This window comes from Neopelma chrysocephalum, unplaced genomic scaffold (genome assembly GCF_003984885.1).
Source record: "Neopelma chrysocephalum unplaced genomic scaffold, ASM398488v2 Primary Assembly neopelma1_97065, whole genome shotgun sequence".
In the NCBI taxonomy this organism is placed as follows: Eukaryota; Metazoa; Chordata; class Aves; order Passeriformes; family Pipridae; genus Neopelma; species Neopelma chrysocephalum.
The window spans coordinates 2,706,250-2,730,715 of NW_020925707.1; the positions used below are offsets into that span (position 1 = coordinate 2,706,250).

The 24,466-nt window shown below is 36.0% G+C and overlaps 1 protein-coding gene across 1 annotated transcript in view; it reads right to left on the bottom strand.

The window, feature by feature from the left end:
• Window positions 1-220: 220 nt before the first annotated feature.
• SLCO4C1 (solute carrier organic anion transporter family member 4C1) overlaps window positions 221-24,466 on the bottom strand; it is a 30,013-nt gene continuing 5,767 nt past the window's right edge. Inside the window, exons 3-13 of the mRNA XM_027671255.1 lie at window positions 20,663-20,857; window positions 17,872-17,968; window positions 16,848-16,969; window positions 15,766-15,881; window positions 15,324-15,468; window positions 13,225-13,420; window positions 8,909-9,065; window positions 6,957-7,144; window positions 4,890-4,954; window positions 2,911-3,048; window positions 221-1,355 (exon numbers count right to left, since the gene is read on the bottom strand). Coding sequence (XP_027527056.1) covers window positions 1,231-1,355; window positions 2,911-3,048; window positions 4,890-4,954; window positions 6,957-7,144; window positions 8,909-9,065; window positions 13,225-13,420; window positions 15,324-15,468; window positions 15,766-15,881; window positions 16,848-16,969; window positions 17,872-17,968; window positions 20,663-20,857 — 1,544 coding nt within the window. The 3' untranslated portion in view covers window positions 221-1,230. The remainder of the gene's footprint in view (window positions 1,356-2,910; window positions 3,049-4,889; window positions 4,955-6,956; window positions 7,145-8,908; window positions 9,066-13,224; window positions 13,421-15,323; window positions 15,469-15,765; window positions 15,882-16,847; window positions 16,970-17,871; window positions 17,969-20,662; window positions 20,858-24,466) is intronic.

The window sequence follows — 24,466 nt, forward strand, 5'->3', positions numbered from 1 at the left end:
TAAAATTTACAAGTAGTTACAGAGGATCTTCTTGAGTTGCACACTTAACATTTACCTAATTTAACAGCTACATTTAAAGAATTAGATGAAGCATGAGCCATATGCCATAATCCTTTGTTGTAGCACTTGTTCAAAAATCTTGGTAGAGTCACTGAGTACAGTCCTTGTAACACAATGAAGAGGGCGCACACAGCTACATAAGAATGACATGCACAGCCAGTGCAACAAAAAAGAAGTGTTTATTAACAAAGTAAAACAAACATATGGGATATCTGGCTCATTAAAAATTTCCTGTCAACATTGAATGATATTTCAGTAGCAGGCACTAGTTTAATGTCTGGTAACAGTGGTTGACTTGTATATCACTTCTGTTGTGCTATACAAATACAGCTTGAATAACTACTTATTATGTCAAAAAGAAAAACTAAAGCTATATTTTTCTACTTCTGATTTTTCCATACACATTCTTGCTAGCTTTCAGCATTGTGCTTCTTGGAGTTGAGAAGCCTAGAACTCAGTCATTTGGCAGTGACAGCGCATACACAGAAATTGTAAGAAAATAGGTTTTCTCTTCAAATTTTACAGAAACATTTTAAAAATGTTTAAATAAATCAGCTGAACAGCAACTTTCTATATATATTCCAGATAGAAACTCAAACACTCAAATTAAGCAATATTTTGATTTTACAACCCAGCTAACATATTATAACCATTTACATTTTCCTGCAATACTATGAAGTGAACTTATGCCATTAAAATAACATGTAGAAATATTTTTAAAATGGCCAAACTTGCATATTCCCAAGTGTTGCTATAGAAAAACATCCCCAAAGGCACTAGCCCAGATTATGAGCACATTAAAATAAATCCTTTTAGAACATACATAGTTCCCTTTAATATTCCAAGTTACTTGTTTTCTCCCACTACAGTTACGAATAGAGGTAAGTGGGGCTCAGTCAGAGTAAGCAACTTGTTTCAATTAAGTTACACACTAGACTTTTTAAATTAGACTGCAAATTAAAGTGCCATTTCTTTGGATATACTCAATGGAATACTAAGCAATGTTTAGCAAATTAAAGAACACTACAGGTTCACAAATATTTTAAGTTGCTCAGATGTTGAATGTGATCTTTTATATTCAGGCAAGGGTGTACAAGAACTTTGGTACAACTGTTGTAAAAGTGCTTATTCTTACTGGTTTCTTTCAAAAGTCCCTGATTTGCTCATAATTCATGTGTGTACAGCAGATACCATTTCTGCATCCTTTGGCGACAGTGCTTTATTCAGTGGTGGAGGCTTGTAGAAATACACTGCCAGGACCACAAAGACGATTGTGATGATTTTGCAAGCAGCACCTGAATGCAAAGAATAGAAGAGTCCTTATTGCATTCACTTTCAGTAGCAAAAAGTGTTTCAGTCATTTATAAAGTTTCCCAAGATGAGTTACAGTGTAAGACTCTGAAATGCACAGCATTCATTTAAATGTATTTTACATGAACTGCAAAGGGCAGGTAAAGGCAGTCTTTCAACTGAACTTCACCAGCCTGAGAGTTTCTGTTTGCAGCAGCTGTTGCATTTGCTTCAGTTTTGTATTTCCTCACCCCATTCTAGCCTGAAGTGCAAGTCATTCCTTGTTTCAGTACTGTCATTTGCTGTATCAGTAGTCTCTTTTTCACAAACTAGAACTTCCCACATAGAATGCCTGTTAAGAGTTCTCTCATCAGCTACCTTAAAAGGTTATATACAGGTGTTTGTGCAACTTGGGGGGCCAGGGGAAGGAGAAAGCAGAAGGGATTGTATTTTATCATAAACATGCCCGGGAGATACTGAAACCTGGCCTTGTGACCATTGCTTTTTCAGTTTCAGGATTAGATGTTGGTACTTCAGTTTATGCACTGTAAGTACCTAGAAGACATGACAAGAACAGTTATCACAGATGCAAGCTTACCCTGTCTTCTCTCCCACAGGCACACACAGTTCACATAGTTGAAGGGAACAGACTTTTAAACAAGTTGGGAATTTTTTTTGACCAGTGTTCAGAGATAGTTACAAGAACTTTATATACTTTAGAGAAAAGAACTGAAATATGACAAGAAGAAGAAAGCTCCTCAGACCTTAAGCTTTCAACACACAACCCAGATAGCTACAGAATGGTTTGGGTTGGAAGGGAACCTAAAGACCATCTAGTTCCAGCAACCTGCTACGGGCAGAGACACCTTCCACTGGACCAGGTTGCTCAGAGCCCCATCCAGCTTGGCCTTGAACACTTCCAGGGATGGGGCATCCACAACTTGTCTGGACAATCCGTTCCAGTGCCTGGCCACCCTCTCTCTCAGTAAAGAGCTGCTTCCTAATATTTAACCCAAACCCACCCTCTGTGAGTTTAAATCCACTACCCACTGTTCCATCACTACACTCCCTGACAAAAAGTCCCTCTCCATCCTTCTTGTAGGCTCCCCTTCAGGTACTGAAAGGCCACAATAAGTTCACTTTGGAGCCTTCTCTTTCCTAGGCTGACCAATCCCGATTCTCTCAGCCTTTTCTTTATAGGAGGGGTGCTCCATCCCTCTAATCATCTTTGTGTTCCTAATCATCTTTATGGCCAGACTGAGATGTGTGCCAGTCCCTTAAAATTCAGTACATAAAGTGTGACAATGAAGGAAAACTAAAGAGCAAAACTCTTTTGTATTATTATTTAAAATATTTTCTAAGTAACCTTTAAAGAGTCACTTAATGTTGTCTTTCTCCTTGCACAATATTTTGCTTTTTATTATTTATGAAAAAAAAATTAAAACACTGCTGCTAAAAATTAAAAGTGTAAGGTTCTGTTTTAAAATAATTCCCATCTAGCAGTCAGGGTCAGTATATCTATTACCTTGTACACAGACTTAATATAAAGAAATTACTTACTCATGCCCATCAGCAGATAAACTACTCTTTCATTATCATATACCCAGCAGGCTCCTTTAGTTTCACATTCATCGATATCCCACAGAGTACAACTGCTGTCTATAGAAACACCAAACAAAATTGGCCCAGGAATAGTACCTAAAAAATACAGTAAAATGTTAGAATGTTTGAATTACTTGAAACAGTCTTACCTGGCCTTTGTGCATACAGTGAAATGCCAAACTGGTGCGAAGATAAAACTGGAGAACCAAACACTAAACAGAATATTTTAAACAAAGTCATGGGGCTCATAGTACACAGCAAGTGTGTACCTAAACATTGCTCTCAATTAACAGGTAGGATGCATAGAGTGCCAGTTAATTCTCTATACAGCTCTCACTTTATCAAGCAAGAAGTTTGTTCAAAGACTTGAGTTTTTTGAAGCTTCCTCAGTTTTCACTGAAAAAAAATAAAGTGATTTAAATCAGGGGTGAAAGCAGCTAATCAAGGAAGCAGGATTTTAACTAAAAGTCTTCCTTCAGATCATATTCATTAACTTGTTCCAAATGTAGAGAACTAAAATATTAGTATTTTCAGCTACTTATGTCTTCCCATCCCTCAGATGTAGCCAAGCTTCCAGGAAAAAATTTCACAAAAAAAAAAAAAAAGCAGTGTTTAAAATTATTCCTGTGTAGATTTTATTAGATCTTTGTGATTTTTGTCACAGCAGTGTTTTATAAAGCACAAGTGTCTTGCATCCAGGTATAGCCAATTTTATAATGAACACCCCAGGTACATCACTGTATATCTACCTAACCTACCCAAGCCCTAAATTGTCCTAGAGCTAACAAGTAGCTATGTCCTCACTAGGTCTTCTGCCTAGAACCTTTGTGTGATTCCTCAAGTCTACAGCAGCTGCTGTTAAGTAATGCTGTTAGTTGCTGCAGTTCTTCAGTCCTAGTACAGGCAGTGCAAAAAGTTCTATCATCCACAGTGAAATTAGGAGTCTAGACTAACATTAATATCTTAAGTTTGAGTGAAATGACACAGAGAAGCCCTCATATAATACCCAACACTACCTCCCAGCTAATTTTTACCTGTGAGGATGTTTGCTTTTATTATGCTGTATTAGTAGAATGACTTAGACTAATTGAGGTTTCAACTGGTAGAGCAAAGCAGAACTCACACTTAGATATTTGATTTCAAAGGAGAAGGAATGGTTGCAGTACTAAATGTTGACATAAAAGTCAAATAAGTAACCGTGTCTTGTCCCAGTCTTGAATTAAATATGCCATTTAAAAACTGTCTATTACAAAAGCAAGAACTTAAAATATGCCTCAAAAAATTCAGGTCAGTGTGGATCAGATCAAAATACACCTACACTTAGTTTTGTTTTACTTAAGGTGATTCATCTGTCTTATCGAGATGCTGAAGATGCTTAGATTTAGAAGTGTTACATTTCCCACGTTAAAACTCAGTAATTATTTATGTACAAGTGTCTACAATTTCAATAAATGCCAAAATTAGTCAAAGGAATTTTAAAGGAAGGGAGAGGAGGGAAGACTCCATCTATCCACTTTAAAATATACTGGCATGGGCAATAAGAATACAAGTGTATGACAGTCACTTTCTTTAAACTTCTGGATCTTCAGATGTTAACTTCATGAAGCTGTTTTCTATTACATCAGGTTTTCTTATCTCAACGTTCTTAACAGACCTTCTTCTGGGCAAAAATAACAGCAGGTGCCTTTAGCTGAATGACAGTTACCTGTATTTGGTTTGTGCTGATAAGAACAAGAAAGGCTACAATGAGCACAAATGCCCTATTTAACAAGGAATTTGAATCCAGATGGTACCTTACAACAAGTGTATCCTATAAGCCAATGACAGGCTGCTTCAAGCTCCTCTGAAAGCTTCTTAATGCATTATTTAAAAGTCTAGAAAAAAATGTCAAATAAGAAGATTATTCAGAGGCAAATGTTGCAACAAAAAAATCGTACCCAGTAGTCGTAGAAACACTAACTGTACTCCAAGAGCAAATGACCGCTGTTTATGTGGCACACACCTGTAACAAGATTTGCAGTTTAAGGCACAGTAAACAAGTTTTAACTGTTTCATTTCTCTGCTGTGTCCCTCAGTGAATATGCTTTGGTTTAGAAATCCAGCCTGCAGAACAAGTAACAAAACTACTTCAAATGCTGTTTAGACAAAAAGACTGAGAAAAATCCCATAGCCCATCAAGAAATTTTAGATTTAAGTAGTTTAACAAACATTATAAATAAAAAGGTAGCTTGTTACCAGCACCCTGATATACTGTTGAACTTTTTTTCCATAGAACAACCAAGGAAAACAAGTGCTAGGTTGTAATCCTGAGCTACTATTCCTAAAGAAGCACTAAATGAATTGAGACCAGGCTTCAGCAGAGCACATGTTGTATTCTCATAACCTTTGAGTTACCTAACTTTATAATTAAACCATTCTGGCCTATGCTATACAAATCAATATAGTGATTTAGTAACTAGCAAAATTTACCTCCTTACCTCTTACCCATTTTTTTCTGATACTTCTCCAGGAACAAACATGTTTTTATGACAGTGTCCCAACGATACTACTATAAAGGCTAAATACAACCTAATTTGCTTCATTTATAGAATTTAGTTTCAGAACTGTTTTCTTTAATAAACTGTAACATGTCTTTTCTTTAATAAACTTTATCAATATTGAAAAATATCATATTTACATATTCAGAAGTTATTTTCACATTCTGGAGAATGTATGAGGATTAGCCACAAAACATCCAAGATGAGCAGTTATAGCAGTCAGTGTTAGGACCCCAATACCCAAAAGGCAATAAGTAAAGGAGAATGAGTTTTACATCATGCAGGTCACTATATCTAGCACTAGAACACTGTCATGACCATGTGAGTTTACATTTAAAGTTGCACAAAATAAGCCAGCTGAAAAGATATCAGAATATATTGTAAAACTTACCCGACATTTAGCTATTTAACTTAGGTTTTGAACATTTAAAATACTCTATAGTCCTTTCTTCCATAAAAACAGTCTCGCTATTTTAGCTGAAGTGTGCAAGGATTCAAATATCCGAATGCTGCTGCTTAGAATTATCAAAATAAAACTACATCAGTTCAGTTTTGAAGATAATGCAACACTTCATATTATTCTGCCCCCACACTAATATGAAAAGGTGTTAATTCCAAATTTACACCTACCCCGAACAGGAGGCTATTATAAGGCACTGTTGCAGTGTATCATTTATGCCCTCAAGCCCCTGCCAAAGAGCATCTAGCCACAACTTCACAAAGCATCATGTGTATTTTGCATGTATGCCTATGCATCATGGGTATTTTCTCTCTAGAAGTATTAGAGGTACAAGTCAGACTTCATCATACAGGAAAACAGCCCTACACCCAGAATGAGGACCACATTGTAAAATAAAAAAAACAAAACAAAACAAAACAAACAAAAAAAACACACACAAAAAACAAACCGAAACCACTGATAAACATACATGCTATCACATTTTATATTTGTGACCACCATACATACAACATCAATACCATGAAAGGTAGTCCATAGACTTTGACAGGTCAATTTTTCAAGCTAGAACTCTGAATTGAGACAGGAAACAAAGGTTGAGAATACAAGACTGGTTGTTTTATTCTTTTCTTGATACAATTTGAAGACCTGACACTATTGATACACAGGTTAGTCAAACATTTTCTTCATTCAAACACATGGCATATTTATTCCTTCTTGCTTTAACTAAAACAGTCAAGAGTGCTCCCATAAGAAGGATTCTGATACAAACAGGCAAATTTTAATAGATTCAAACCATATCTACTAATCAAATGTAATTAGAGAGAAAGTGAACAGTTGTATGACTCTGCTCTCTTTCAAGCACTGCCTGCTTACTACACAGAGTACTTAAACCAATGCGCAAGGTATTTCCTGTTGAAGTACACATTCCAAAGCAAAACAAATAAAAATATTTCACTGATCTGAATTTTCACAAGAATGCTACCTGTCTTTCAGCCCAGAAAACGTACCTGAGAATGGCCACAGTTGTTGGAGTAACAGCCATAAATGTAAAAACTACAGCAAAAAAGAAGATCGTCAAGAATAAAGGTAAAAATCTGCATTGTGTTGGACATTTCCCAGAGATAGCTTCAAAGAGAAAGTCTTCTGAACCATTTTCTCTTATTGGTTTCCCAATACAGGAACAGTTGTGGTATATCTACAAATATATAAGACAAAATTTAGTTCCAAGAAAGACACAAAATGGCATTATTTTGGTAAATATTCATTGGATCTGCATCACACAAGAATAAACCTTGACCTTATTATAAGGGAAACAGTCCATTTCCTGATGACACTAACCCTAATTTTTAAAAGTGGTTCATCGGAACTTGAGTGATCCATCTCACCTGAGCAAAAGTTATTATTGCTTTTTTGACCTAAAAAGACAGCGACAGTCTCCATTTTGTATCAAGTTTTTAGCTGCAAGCATAAAAAAAAACCCTTGAAACTAAAGATTTTAAAGTTAAAGGCAAATCATATGCAGGGAGAGAGGTGAGCTCTACTCTTAAGACTTAAGCAGGAAACAATAGAAGCTATATTGGACTGCTTTTGTAAGCAGGGGAACAACTGGAACATGCACTTCTTTTAAATCCACACAAGTTTGTTTTCTAAGAAAAAAACCCCATGTCAGTGAAATGTGAAGTTTTCATAGCAAGCAGCAGTCAGTCTCCTATATTTTCTTATGGATAATACCTCCTCATTTACCACTGTCCTTTTCTGATATAAAAAGTACCCAGGTGATTGCATGTCTTTAGAATCTTCCTACACTCCTCCCACATCCCTGCTCAAGAGTTTGTTATACTAGTAGAGACAAGCACAGAAAGCCTCTGAGTTCTGGAAGGGCTTGATAACCAGCCAATTTCATGGCTTACCATTCCTGCATCGGGGCAACTGACATTCAAGTTTTAAAAACTTCACAGAAGCAGTATTAAACTAGTTTAATATCGAGTAGAAAAGAACTGCAGGTAATGTCAAAACAGTTGCTGATTTCTAGTTTTCTGATTGACAATTCTATTAAAGTACATTTAGATTTAACTTATTTTCAGCATTAGAATGTCTAGGAGAAGTAATATTTGCAAAATGACATCACCACACAAGTGAGAAACACTGTGACTGACCAATAAACCCCTACCAGGGAAGAAGCTCAGAGGAGATGGGAAAGAGAGATGTGCCCAGGAAGCTCCCAGAACAATGCAGGCTGTGAATGACCAGAGCTGTTGCAAAGAATGCCATACAGAAAAGAAAAAGCTGTGACAGCTGAGTCAATCAACCAGTGGTGTAAATGGTTCTGCCTGAGTTCATTAAGAGAGTGGGAATGTTTTTCTAAATTAGCCAGACCAGCATGGGGAGCTGGGAAGTGTGGCTCAGCCCCAACATAAAGCATAAAAAGCCAGACAACTACCAGAAAAAAATCAGAGAGCAATAGGCTTGAGCTGGCTTCATATGCCTTCCCAACAACTGGGGAAGCCCAGCATTGTGACAGTGAACATATTAGAGAGCAGCAACCGGAGTCACACTGGTACCATAACTGAACTGTGTATTGCAATCGTATTTTGCTAAAGGTAACTTACATTTGTGTTGTGTTTTTAGCATATTTTGCATCACTCTGTTAAATCATAAATCCCATGTAACATCAACTGTTATCAAGAAAATTTGGTATTAAACATTACACCTCTACAGGTGGAATGTCTAAGAGCACCTGGTCAGAGTGTATTGGACTGTGACACATACCAGTATTCATTCCACTTGAACTGGTAAGTTAAAAAAAAACAACAGTTTTTCTTGTAGTGACTGTGACTTAGATTCATAAATACTGCAATTTCCTGTCATACTAAGGGAAGGATGCTTTTGAAATACAATGCATTTTGCAGGAAACCAGAACAGAACAGACTACGTCAGCTATATTCATTGCATAAAGTACCTTTGTCATGTTGCTATCAACAAGATATGATTTGCATCCTGCGAAACAGGGAGAAAAGTATTGAACTCGATCCCTGCCACACACTGGGTAGTACATAGAGCGCAAACATCCACAGTTAGCGTTGCATGGTGCTGTCAAGTTGCGCAGCGTGCCTGTTCTGAAAAGCAGAAGTTAATCGGCTTTTAATAAAGTAATTGAAAAACAAAAGATACGTAAATAAGTACTGCAGGATTTACAGCATAATAAATCTCACAGTATTTAAGTCAGGTTATTGATGCACTTGATTACTTTAAAAGTTATGTTTATAATAGCTACATCTCTAGGAATTTCCAGCTATTGTGCACCTAGTTGGTTCTATGCTATTATTCCTTCCATAGATTATCCCTGCAGTTTCCATTCACAAAACAGATCACAAAATTCTGCATATCAGCCCAATTCTTATCTTATACCATCTTTTCCCTCCCACACACTTTGGTATTTGAATTTCTTCAATTTACAATTTTAAGAAAAAAAGTACAAGATTAAAAACACTATTTGGTGTTGTTTATTCTTTTGATCATATTCCAAGGTTTCTCCCCATTTTTGATTCAAGTCCAGTTGCAAACCCACTGCATTTTTACTATTTTTAAGACTGTTCTGCAGACATCTAAATTGTACAAGCACCAAGACAAGTGCATATGCTAAACGCAGAGTCCAATAACATAGAAACTAGTCTTATCACACCCTGAAGATCTGAAATATTTTTTTCCTGGCTGTTTGGGGAATAACTAATGAATAACAGAGCTAAATTAAACTCTTGCTTACTATATCTACTCTCATTTTAGGCATTTACTTCCAGTAACAGGCTATAGTCTAGTTGTATTTGAAGTAGTCCCACAATGTTATTAGTACGAAAAATCATTTTGGGATGTGTGAAGATTGCCTTGAGGTGTAACCAGAGAGAATAAAAACACCCTTTGATTTTCTAATAGTAGTTAATTAATAAGTAAAGAAGTTTAACAGGTTCAGAGTCCCATCACCTAAAACCAGGATTCCGACACTGCCAGTAGTTTAAATATTGTACTGTAAAATGAAAGTTCCACATTAATTATATAAAAGCAGGTTTCTCCATAAGAATTTAAGCTAGTAAAAATACTAGTAGGAGAAAATATATCTAGGAATTAAGCTGAAAACTTACATTAATTCAAACTGCAAATGGAATATTAGGAATTTCATAACTATATATAGAATCCATTCAGTTGAAGTACAGTGGAATCCTTCTAAATTACACTAGTGCTTTAAGCCTAACCAAACTAACTTTCATTCTTCTACGTATGAAGAATGAACTATGGTGCATCGTAAGCAAATTCACTAATTACAGATTTGTTCATACAGTGCCTTGTTAGCCTGTGAGGCATGCAAAGCCTAGAAATATTTAATCGATTAAGTGTGCAGACAATGTCTCTCTTCCGTGACCTTCAAAGAGGGATTGAACATTTAGGTATGCATGGTCATAGAAAAACATTGAAAAAAGATACCACTGCTTTTCTAAAGCCTAGCAGATGAGACAATTAAATGCCCTTTAAAAACTCTATCGGTTGGGTGTTCTTTCACAGCAAAGGAATCCCAAAGACACGTGGAAATGAACAGAACTACAGAAATAGTTACTGCATTTCTCTTCATTAAGTTTTCAATGAAATATTGGGCAATTAAATTTGGCAAAAACAATTCTTTTGAAGTGCTTGTTAAGACAAAATAAGCCATGCTAGTTCTGCTGATAGCCTAATTTAGTAATGAACAGTGTTACTACAAACTATATATTATTTTCACTAACACATGTACTCAAAAGTGAACCTGTACTGGTATGGTTCTGGAACTAAGCCTATGAAAGCTTTCCTCACTCCTCCAGGCTATTTTTCAATAGAAAGAGAATGCTTGCAATGAAAGATTTCTTTAAATTCTCCACAAAAATGAATCTGATTAAGTTTCCAAGTCAGCTGTCAGAGCAGTTTCATAATTTATTCTTTCAGAAGCATTTGTTCAGTAGTATAAGCAAGAGTCAGACACTTGGCTATACTTCCACAAGCTTATACAGTTTCAGAACTGGCACTGTATTAGTTCCACTAACTATTCTGATGCAGGTCACATGTATATAGTGACCTGTATATAGTTTAACATTTAACATTGAATTAACTAAAACTAAACCATTTTTTATAATGGACACTGAGGCAAGAGAGTTATTTCAGGACTGGTTGACTCCAAATTGCTGTAGATAAGCAGTCTTCAGCAACAGTTAATGTACATAACTGACAAAGTGATGCAAAACTGTTAAATACAAGTTAACTGTGTTTAACTTCAGATGGAAATTAGTTCAGCTCTACCTTTTGTCAGGTGCTCATTATCATACAACCTGTTCATGTTATATTTTCTAGACCACCTCTTTAGTATTCAGTTGATGAATACAGATTCTTTTGCTCAGTATGTAACTATAACCTTTTTAAAACCAAAGTCTGAATTCTGGTTTTCACAGTCCTGAATTGTTTGAGTCATCTTGCTGCTAGAATTTTTTCTGACACTGAAGCAGAGCCATATTTTATGCATCAGATTTCAACACTGGCCTTTAAATATATTGTCAATTTTTACAGCAAGTTGTAAAGACCAAATCTGAATGACTGGTAAGTTTATTTTTCTTTTGGTCACCAATATATAAAACTTTGTTTATTCACTTCGCATACCTTCTGGAAAAGGAAATACATATTAATTGAGGTATCGTGACATTACATTTCTACTTTCTACCACTTTGCATGTGCATTAGAGGCTACAAAAGCAATATGCTCCCAAACTCAATCTTCTGCATTTTCATGGTGCACTTCATGCTATTGAGGCAGTGAAGTGCAACACTCCTCTTGCTCACCCTATTTAGGTTTCAATGCTTTTTTTGCATGGGAGGAGAACTTTTCAGATCATGCTTTTGCACAAGATAATGGTACCTAACCCTTGTCTAAAATGGGGGATTGGGGAAAACAATACAAAGGTATAGGGAAGTTATTCAGTCAGTTGCTCATTATTATGACTTTTTGAAATGGTAGCTAGCAGCCCCTAGTTACCAGCCTAGTAGAGTTATTTTGCATAGCACCATCTGGCTCTTTGGCAGACCGTCAAACAGCTGGAGTTGCCTTTGGCTCTGTTAAATAACGACAGAGTAACCAACTGTTTGACAGCAGAGTTTTGGAACACCAATGCTTTTAAACACTGCCTGTGCTACAGAAGTTCGTACTATGTAGAACTATAAGAATTGAAACATTATGATCTTTTACTTATTTCTTTAAAAAGCATGATTGGGCATTTTCTACAACATAGTGGTGACCTGATCACATTCATTTATCCATTTTTTTCAAGTATGGACCTAAAAATTCAGTATTTAAAGAAAGTTCATCCTTGCAAACATTTCTTTTTAATTTTGTTTCATTTTGCTTTCACTTTTCTGACTTCTTTTCCTTCAGTGCCCTACTGGTTTCCAGAGTAAGTTTTGTTCACAGCAATAGGAAGAATTCATCCTAGAATTTCTTACAATTACTACAAATATCTAAAAATGAGTGATAGACTAGATTCTCATTAGGAAGGAGAATTATGTTGTTTAATTGATAGTAAAGTACCTTGAGTTTAGAGAATTCTTTTGTATACATGTTAGCCAAAAATATTTTAATTGTGTTTCAATTAACCATGTTACTCCACCAATTCTGGTCTTAAATTTTGTCACTGAGCTATTCCCTCTTCGCATTAAGTTCCTACCTCTATCAGCCATTAGACCAGGAAAAAAAAAAAGAAAGCCCCCTTTGTACAAGGAGGCCAAGTGCCCTAGAACCTGATGCTACAATCATGTCTTTGCTCTCCTAGTGAAAAACTCGCAGTCAGTGTAAGTTGCAGTGCACTTCCATGTGCTTTCACAAAATTGACAACTCCTTCCAGGAACAAACTGTTTAGATTATCCAGAGTTGATTAAATGAAACAAGATACAAAATACTCTACTTTTACAGCAATACAAAATTAGGTGTAGTCAATGCCATGTGCCTACCACACCTAAAATTGTTACAGAAGCTGCGATTTGTGTCAAGCAGGGCTTGACTGCTCAGAACGTTTTGCAGGTAAGGCATCCATACCTTCTCTCATCTATTACATGAAGATTCCAAAACAAACCTTTATAAAGTTGCATAAAACATTTCAGATTCATACATAGAAGCAAAATATGACATTTTAAAAGGATTTGTATTCTATGATGTAACCTTTTTATTTTAAAAATTAACACCAAACCCCATAGTGCATTAAAATATATTTACCCATTATATGTTTCAGAGACACCTGCGAAAGGTTCATTCCTGCATTTGGCAAATAAAAACACTGTGTTTAATAGCAGGGCCACTGAACAAGTGCTTATCATGAACTTGATTATGCTTTTCAAATCCATTTTGCACTTGGAAACCAAGATGCCACTTATGACTTGGCCTAGTACTGCTGCTGGAACTAATACAAGTCCTAGAGGAAAACAAGACACAAAAATGCAAGACATAATTGTGAAGCAATTAAGAGTGCAATTTTATACTATGAAAAAAAAAATCAAAACAGTTACCTGTAAAATGCAGTCCACATGACGTCATTTTCAAACTATACTACCAGAATCTGACTGTATGACTCATTTATTCTGCCCTTACATGACCTTTAGCCTTTACTGAAGCTCACCTTGACAGTACAGTTTACAGCTGTCCAAAACCCGACTTCAGCACAGCCAAACTAGATGCCTTAGGAGTACTACATATTGGGCAGGAATCTCTGAACACCAGTAGGACTTTTCACTTCAGAAAATACAAAATGCCCATTCATTGCTTCAGTGTCTTTTTTCACATGTCCATGTTCTTTGCTATACATGTGTACTGAACTTGTTACTAAAAGAACATAACCACTATTATACAAGAGACAGCACAAGATGCAATGAGGCATCTACTGAAAGATTTAAAGAAATCTACGTCTGAGTCAGTTTTGCTGTCCAAAGCCATATAGTCCACAATGATTTATCCTCTTTGTTCTATTAGTACTCCAGATAAATAACTGGGCTTCTACATGGCTAATCTACAAAACAACACAGAATTCAGCATAACTTGCACTGACCCGAGACAGCTAACTTCAGAGACAGTTCAAGCACAGTGGTAAAACTGCACAGGTCACAATCAATCTTAGTCAAAGGTAGTTTTAGTAGTTTTCACGGTCATTGGTAACAGACTAGCTAGCTCAGTTCAGGTACAGACAGTTTTCAACATGAGTGTAGCCATTTCTTTAAAGTTGTGCATTTAATAAGCCCTATCAATATTTTCAACTCAAAGGCATTCAGACAAAGTCTATGGATATAAAAAGCAACACTCAGTTTTCTGCTTCACCCCTGGTTATTGTTTAACAATTGAGCATGTATTTCATAATCTATTTCTATGCAAAATTTGAAGATACTTTGTTTTGAAGCCAGGAAGAGTGACAGTACTATATCCAGTATTGTAAGTCAGTCAGTCAGAAAGTCTTTCCCAAACATATTTGTTGGAGAAAGAGCAGCTCAGCTACCTTATCCTTATATTGCGGCACTCTACAGCTTGGCAAGACATGTTTTAGAAACACTGAGTCTGTCATACTGCAAGCATCTGTGGGTCATCATTTCTGCCTTGATCTGGTTACTGTTCTTGGGAAGTAATTGTGTCAGAGTTAATCATGGGACCATATTGAGTGTAGCTCTTCCACCCAATTTTTCTGTTTCTCTAATACTCAGCTTTTCATAGAATTCTGCCTATTACTTTTCCATATCAGATAATAGAAATAAGTGACAGTAAGCCAACTATAGAAGCTGTTACATAATTGTCTTATATCCCGATTAGTCATTTTATTGTAAATCAATCTCACCGTAACATTATTGCAGAATTGGAGAAGGGCAGTCAACCACTTATTTGCAATAAGCACTGCTTTTTTTCCAACTGCCCTTTATCTTGATTGCTTTAGTGGGACTAAGATACTAATGCTACTTCAGCTGATTTTAAGTAAGGAAAATTAAATGTTTTTCACCAAGAATAAGAAAGGAATAAACTACAGTCTCATCAGCACACAAATTATTCATTCTACTTCCAATATGAGATTGACAGTCTTCAAAAAACCTACAGACAAGTAGATTTGCACCTTTGATGAATTAAGTTTAAGTTAATAAGTATTAACTTATACGTTAAAACTTAAGTTTTCACAAAGCAGGCAAGAATAACAAAAATACTGTTTCTGATGTGAAATTGCATTCCATGTAATTACATTTACAAATATCTCAGGCAAACAAGATACCCATATAATCTTCCACCATGTTAATGAGGTGTTCAATATAATATATCTAAGATTTATAAATAAAAAGCCACATTACCTCCAAGAGTTGCTGAAAAACTTGACGTCTTTCCAAACTGATTTTCTATAAACTTTGGTAGAAATGTGGCAAATCCAGTGGTAACTAAAGCTTCTGAAGAACTGGCTATTATTAGACACATAAGCACTGGATTCCTCAACAGTATCTATGGAGAGAAATTATAATAATGCTCCGGAAATCATTTGATTTTGGTACCAACTAAAGTAGAAGCCACTATATTTTAAAGTAGATAGTCTAAGTGGAACTTCAGTAATATGCTTTTCTGCTTTAACAACCTCAAGTATCAACAAAATGAATATCCATTATATTATCAGTAGCATTGGAGACGACTATCACAACACAATAAAGAAGCAATTACCTTTCTAAATATCTATAGATTATACGAAAAAGAATTTCATTCCTCAGAATACACCAGTTTTAGCAAAGTTCAGATTTTTCTTACCAGGAGAGATATAGGAAAGTCTTTAAAATTTTTTCCAATATTCTTGATCCGAACTAGGGCCTCACTTCCATCATCATGAGTTTCAGAGACTTTTTCAGCCTGTATTTTTGCTGTTCCTACAAAGTCATATTTATTGACAATGAAAACATTGAATACCTGTGCTCATAGATTTAATGTCAAAAAGGCAGAAAAATTCACATTTCCTTTACTTGGAAAAAGTAGTCAGATACTGCAGGTCTTCTTCAGTGTTTTATTGGTACAGATTTATAAAGAGATCAATAATAAATTGAAAAGATATTTTTGTTGAAAGCATCATGCTTCCATTGGAATATCTTGGCTGCAATAAGATATTATCAGGAATATCCTAAAATCTTCAGAGTATGCTGAAGCCCATTCAATATTTTTTTAAAGCATCCTCACACTCTCCCCTGTTCCCTACTTCATTGTTTCTTTTCCTCCATGATTTCTCTTTCAATATTAGTATACTAAGTTCCTTTGGATGCTCTTCCAAGGGACTCCTAGATAATATCTACCTGAACAGAGATTATATTCTAAGTATCTCTCTAGAAGACTGTTCTGGGATACTTTGATTCATGCTTTATTATTCCATCCAAACTAATAAAAAAATCAAAGACAACAGTGCATGAGTTAAGTCATTAGAGTTTCCACATTATTCTTGGTGGGTAACACAGCAGCTTTAAATACAGTTCTGGGTGCTTAGATGGAAGCATCTTCCAAAATTTGACCATCAGTCTCCACATTCGGGTACCTGTTTCCAGTTCTACTGGAAAAGAACCATGGAATCCTGGAATGGTTTGGGTTGAAGGGGACCTCACATCTCATCTAGTTCCAACCCCCTGGCCACGGGCAGGGACACCATAAACAAGATCCTTCTTCTAGTCCATGTGCCTTATTTTAAAGGCTACGTATTGGGGGGGAAAAAAGTATTTAGCAGATTTTAGCCAAAGACTTAAGTTAACCAAAAAATGGAATCAAAGAGGAAACATCCAGTCCAGGAGTCTATAACCACAAATATAAACAAATCTCTCTTCCAAACTAACTCAGTATTGCTAAACCTTTACCTGGCAGGTGCTTTGGAAACATTGAAAAAGGTATTATAAGAAGCCAAATTGCAAAAAAGCATGCAAGAAATCCTATCCACCATGCTCCAAGCCAACGTGGGTCATCGTGATCCACCTTTGTACTGAAAAAGTAATTCAGAAAAAGCAGATTTATCATTCTGAATTTCAATCAGCAATTTCAGATTTCATGAGCTGGAATATTTATTCTTAAAACTGATTTAACAGAAAGCCTTTTAATATTGTAATTTTCTTGTTTTCCACATGCATTAAATTTTTTGTTTGCTTGTTTGCACATTCACAGGGTCTATTATAAAAATATTGCATTCTACCAAATATAGCTTTCATCTCACTAGTAAATGTCATTCTGATTTAGAGGCTACTCTTTGGCCCTGACTTCAAGATCCTAAAGCATTATTAAGATACCGAAAAAGCTGGGTTTAGAAAGAATCTTCATAACCAATGAGTTATGTCAAAGCCAACTCTGAAGTTCAGAATGCCATTGCATTGCTCTAAAACACAGGAAATAAAAACCTAAATGAAGTTGTTGGCTTGGACAGTTGTACAATTTATAACATTTTTTAATAGTAGACTATTACTCAACCTGTTAGATTTTCTCACAAGCTTTTTGCCAGGAGTTAAGCAGCAGTATCCTACCTCTCATATTGCAACTCAGGGAAACTTTCTGCACAAGAAATCAATAGGTGCAGTTTAAACGAGCAACTAAACAGAAGACAAAGCATTTTTTGTTACTCAGTTTTAAAATAGCTAATATCTAAAAAGCTAGAACTAAATATTTGCACTATGGAGAAACTTGCACACATAATGGGGTCACACTACTCCCTGTGAGAAGTAATTCACTTACTTGAAGCCTTTATGAGTACAACTTGCTTACAAGTCAATGAAGCTCTTGCAAATGCAGTATTTTCTGAACAAAAACTCTTTCTCACAGGAAGAAAAGCTGAAGATTTCAATTAAAATTATTAGGAAAAGAAAATAGAAAGCAATAAATTCAGTTGTATCTTGCCTTTCTGGGATCTGGATATCAATATAAACATTAAGCAGTTGCCCTCCTACAACATATCCAATAGCAGGACCCAGCAGAGACATGGCATAGGCAATTCCTAGAAGAGAAAATACATCGAGTCCACCGTAACTTAAGCTTTTCTTTTTAAAGCTTTCTTTTAGTAAAATTCTTAAATCAACTTCAGATCAAAGTTCTGTAATTCAACTTGTTCTTTTCACTCTCATTAATTCAACTACAGTGTGTAGAAGACAAAATTTATACTTATGCCTCAGCAAGGAAATTTGCAGCTCTCATTAAAAGCTGCAACTCGGAGGTTCAGCAAAAAACATCTCACTGACTGCATCTTTAATTATTATTAGACTGCCATTTGCACCTACCTTTTGTGCCTACGTTCAAGAGCTAGCTGAGGAAAAAGTTGAAGTGAAAGTATGAGCACCAGTTGTTAACAGTACATGACCAAAATCTTTAAGAATCTAGTTATTTATATTTTTCCATCTTAAGTATTTATACATCTTTCAAGATCAAAAGACAAGGTTCCATTAAAATGTCTGACTGGATCTGCCTTAAAATACAAAGCCAGGGCTCTTGACAGTGCCCGACAGCACTAAAAAAAGCAAAACAAACAAACAAACAAAAAAACCAACACACAAATACCAACAACACACACCAACAAAAATCCAGACACACCATCTAAAAAAAAAAAAAGCCAAAAAATAAAACATGCCACCGAACAAAAACAAACCCTAACCTGCAAAGTAGCAGGTGTAACCATATCCTGCTAAAAAGTACAAGACTTTTTCAATATCACAACAGTCTCCCTGGCCTATCACAAAGATTTCTGTGGCAGTTTAGCACTCACTGCTATCAGGAGCATTCTGAAGATTAAGGCTTGCAACTAACAGAAACAAGACCTGAAATAATTAGTAAACATGCATTCTTACTGCTGATATTCTACGCTGCTTCCCCCGGCTGAAGAATCTGGATTTCTGATGTTTCCAAAGTGTCTGGATCCTGAGTACTTAGTATTAATTTCACTCTAGTTAGACAGCAAAAGGAAATGATGGGGGAGGCAGGAAGGTGAGAAGGGTGCGAGAGGGGAAACCAATGCAAAAGGTGATGCTCAAGTCAAAATAAACACTGAGTAAACATATCCCAGGTTTTCCTGTATTTTGGAAAAAGTGACATGCCTATCAGAACTTTCTAAGGTCACATTCATTCTACAGAATTTCAAACCAAGCTTAAAAGATACCTATTTCCTCCTACACATCACTCAGTTTAAATATCATTTGCAATTGCTTAACTTTTCAGTGGCTTTAGTTGTTGATGTCCCAGTTCAGCAAGAGCAGAACAGTCCTCATGAAAATGCACCCAGATTAGAAAAGAAAGAAACTATCAACTTTTGAGTTACAAGCCTATAGTCAAAGATGCTAGCAGCTCTTTACAGAAAGTTTTAGGGGTTTTTTGTTTGTTTTTTTGCTGCCTTGTATAAGCCTTATTGCATTAGGCAAGGCAACACGATATACTTTAAATCCTTAATACATTGCATAAAAGCAAGAAAAAGAATTAAGGCTTAAGGTAGCTACCTGCTCACTCACTTGCATTTCAGTTTTATTATATTAGGCAGAATACACTGCTCTTCTGAACTCAGATGCCTGAAGATTGTACATACATTAGTTTATTGTATTCATCGTTTTTAAGTATGAACACTGACATAATTCTCCTGAGTTTTCAGGTCACTATTTAATCCCCCAGTCGTGCAGACAGCCCTAATTCTGCTCTATTTATTTCATCGGCTTCAGGGGTAGGGATGGGGGGAGGGAAATGAAGAAAAAGTATAATACCAGCAAAAATAAAACCCATTTTTGTTATTTTAGATTTATCACATGCAACTATTGTATTTGTTGGCATCAAATGAAGTGGCTTGTCTGGAATAAATGTGCAAGAATTGTATGCTAATAGGTGATGATTTCAATTTTGCCCCATAAAATAAAGTCTGGAAATGAGTCTTGGAATCTGAGGTGACTTGAATTCCTCCTGCAAGTTATAAGTATAGCTAAAATGCTTCTATCAGCTTACACACAAAATGGGGGGAAACAAATATCTTTAAACCCATAGAAAACACACTTAGACTACAATGAACTTGGCAGTAAAAATGCACACAACCCAGAGAATGATGACTGAAAAAAGTTAAAAACTACTGATAAGAATTAGTGTTCCTTAGCTTTTAAACAACCCTAACCCTAAAGCAATACTATGGCTTTGAATGAAGGAAAGATACTTCTAGTATGTCCTCCTAAAGTGCCAAATTTGTACGTGGTTAGAGAACTGCATTGAACACACAATGCACAGCACTGTCTCCACACTGAGTGCACAGCTTACTAACAGAAGGTAAGTAAATAAAATTGTTAAAGGATACAATATGACCTAGCTACTGACTAACTGATATGCAGTATTTTTCAACACCTGTGACACTAAAAAGCAAGTTTTTGCTACAGCCTATTCTATTGTTAACAGACAGGCTACATTAACCACAACCATTTTCAGTTACGGATATCAAAAAGTAACAGGAGAGGTGCTCAAAGTAACTTTATCAGCTCTACAAAATAAAACTTGAAAAGACTCGATACTTCAAGCAGACTAATACCTAAATTGCACAGTAACTGATGAAGAAACACTTTATGCACATAAGTAAACAATTACAAGATTTTTAGAGTAATTCATAAAAGCATTTGGAAGGTACTGCAGTTTATGATCAATCCAGACAATATGTTATAAACAGTTTAAAAGTTACCTATATAAAGGGAAGATTTGTGTTTTGGGACACTATCATCAATAAAAGCTGTTCCCAAAGTATACAGCGGCGTTCCTCCAATTCCCAGCAGCAGCTGTCCCAGAATGAAGACATACATATACTTGTGATGTGAAGACTTCAAGCTGGCGTTGCAAGTCATATTAGCAGACACGGTTTCTGGAGCTTGACAAGTGTCTGAAAAACAGAGACAACAAGACTTTACAAGTCTGATACCCAGCTCATCACAGTCCAGCTGAAGAAAAATCTGTACTGAAAGCTAAAGTACAAATGAAGTGCTGTTATGTCAGGCTCCCATTTCAATTTTCACAGCTATTAAGGTATCCACTATGGCAGTGCCAAGGTTTATATCCCCCAAAAGAAATACTATCATGGCTTGGTTCTTGTTTCCTCATCAGGAAGGTAAGATGAATGAAATAGCCTTATTAAAATGCTTTGCCTTGTTGAAAGCATTAATGATCAGATTTATGGAAAAAAAAAAAAAAACCAAACAACCAACCATCTGTCAAATGGTCATTCCACAGGTTGTGAAAACTCCTGGGTAACACACTTCATTTTGTTCTTGTACGTTATAATGATTCTAAGGAGCACTAACAACTTCCACTCAATTGACAGTGCAGCCTGAACAACCTAAGGAAAGCTGGACTGCTAGAAAGTGCAGTCAGTCACTGGCAAAGATAATCCTCCCTTCTCATTCACTCTTTTGAGAAATGTTTTCCTAGGAAAAAAGAAAACCAACCTTGAAAACCTACACCACTACCTCTCATAGAGCACACACACCGCCACCTCTCCAGAACAAGCGGTTAAGGTAAAGCCTCTGTACTTAAGCACACAAAGAGGAAAGCAGCGGTGCAGCAGCGTAAGGTTGTGTCTGCTCCTGTACTGTTTGGCACTACAAGGAGGGAAGAGAAAAGAGGAGTATGACAGGGAGTATGTGTTCTCTTCTCCTTCCCCTTGCTACCACTGCACTTTCAGTAAGAGTGACAAGTGACAAGATAAAAGAAAAGCACGTTTCTTTTTTTCCACAGAAGAGCATGAAACCTTAAGAAAGACGATAAACTCATCAGTTTTGTGGCAATAAGCCACACTGAACAGACATATGAAAACATCCTTCAGATCCAACAAGCAGACTGATTCATTCACACTACTTTGCCACAAAATTACTACATTTTTTCCTTCCTCAGGTCCTTTTACAGTTTAAAACACTTTTTACTTAAGCAAAGAAAAGGCAAGCTCAACCCACACTTTGAGCTCACAAAACAAAGTACAAGGAAGTCCTTGCTACACAGCAGATATTTAAACAAACTGTCTACACTGGTGTTATAAATACATGCATGGGCTTTATCATTACTCCCTGTAGCTCACAACAGGTGATACAGTGCTGTTGCACAGAAAAAGGCCAACATAAGGGATAAGAAAACCTCAGATCAAGAGGAGGAGTCAAAGTTTTCCTTCCTTTGCACTTAAGAAGAATCCTGGGTAATCTGTCCCAGTGTTTGACTGTCTTCACAATGAAATTATCTTCCCTGTGTCAAGTGAAAAACTACTATTCACGTTTGCTGTGAGAGACATATTGAAATATGTTTAAATTTTTAAAATAAAATCCGAGACAGAAGCTTAAAGGTACACTGCTTATAGCATCTGCAGTTTTCACAGTCCCCTCTGCCATCTCTGATTAATCAAATTCGTCTGCTTCCGCTACGGACACACCACCAGGTGGAGCCCCTGACTGCACGTATCTGAGCCAGCTGAGGCACTGGCGACTCTGCAACCTGGAAAAGTTAGAACAAACAGCTGGTCACACCTAGGCTACAAATCGGAGACTGAAGCCTTTCTGGAGATTAGAAAACAAATGTTTGCTATGGCTAAAAAATTTTAATAATAGGGAGACCGTTCATTAACAATTCCTTCAATATGAAATTAAACCACTTCTAAAAAGTGGTATTAGGATAAATAAACAATCAAGTAGTTTTGTAGAGCAGGATATGTATATACTCAGAATAGAAGTAAATTAATATCTCAAGGTAAAACAGTAAGTTCATGAAGTCTGTAAGCCTTATACTGGAGGTTATATGTATTTTGCATTCCAGTCTAGATCTATTTATTAACCTGGCAGCCATATTAAAAATTGCACTGAACTGTACTTGAAATTATCCTGCAGGTAAAACTCACTGTAGTGACATATAGCAGACAAACATATATAATCAAGTAACCAACTAGTAAAATGAGCTGTTCAGAAATAAATCAGGTGGTAGATTTTAATACAAAGCATCAAATAAAAGTTTTATAGAAACTTTAATATTTTTTATTAACTACTCATTCAAACAAATAATCAAAAAGGAAGGTCTTGGGGGTGTGGTGCTATTAAATTCCACAACCAATTGTATAGTTAAGATGCTTCATCAACATCAGAACTAGTTAAACCAGACATCCCATGATCCTGTACTTGACAGTTAAAGGATGCCATTGCACAGCACCTGAAGATTTATGTTGAGTCCGTCACAGTGAAGACATTCCCTACACTTAGTCATTTATCTTTAATAGTGTTTTGTTTAAGTCAGTTGTCTCTCACCACAGTCCCAGCATAGGCACCTGCATTATAACAGTCAAAACAGCAGGAATGTTGTCAGCTGACAGTGCCACAGTGAAGGAGACACATTACTTTGAAACCTAGAAGTGGTGGGGAATTTCTAAAAGTCCATGTAGAACATCTCCCTAATAAAGCATGAACATCTACATCCATATTCAATGGGAATGTCTGATAAAACAGTAACATATACTTTGAGATTTCAACTACAGTTTTTTGAAAGGAAAGAGATCAGTTGTGATAGTTGGTCTTCTCTCCCACACTGTCAGTATCTTGTTTCAATTAAAAAAAACCCTGCAATCAGGTTGAAACTTATATATCAAATTCAGCTTCCCTTCCATACTATAGTGAAGGAGGAAGTACAATACTGAAACCAAAATTGTAGAGAAATGGGACTGTAACAGAGCCAGGAGCAAATAACCTGTTGCCCCTCTATTAAGAGGTAGCAAATAATCATCTGCTCACAGCCCTCAAACACTGAAGATCGTTTTCTTTTGGCCTTGTTCAGTTAAAAGTTCAATTAACTTCCATTACAGATCCTCATTTATTAGATAGGGGAAAAATAGCTTACCAAACTTGTTTAACTAATGTCTGGACAGCTCATGCAAGTGTATGACATGATCAACACTAAAGAAGTTAATTTGAAAACCAAAACCTTTCATCAGGTTGCTTAACAGCTACTGATTTTTTTAAGTGAGCACTCTAGTATGCTTAGTCATTGGAGGCGTAAGTCTGGTTGAACACTGCAATTAACATTAAGTCATCCTGCTTTAAACATATCTGAACATTTCTGTATTAGTTACAGGTGTGCCACTAAATTGAAATACAAACCACACTGCACTAACTACACTGCATTGAAGTCTTCTTTTATGAGAAAAGTTATGTAAGAACTGAGAGCTAACTACTCCCATGATTTAAATACTGCTTTGTTCAGTACAGTTCAGTACTGCTTGTTGCCTCTATTTCAAATAAATCCACAAGTTTTAATCAACATCTTTTAAAAGAACTTAGAAACTTGTTAATGAATGAATCAAGATGTCTTTAATGGTTCAAAACCCCAAAGAACTCCAAAAAGTAGCCACCTTTCAACAAGATGGCAAGTCTAATTTTTTTGACTACAGTCAAAGCTTTACTTTGACACTTATTCTACCTCACTGATCTAACTTGATTCCAATTCACAAATAGATGCCAGATACTTT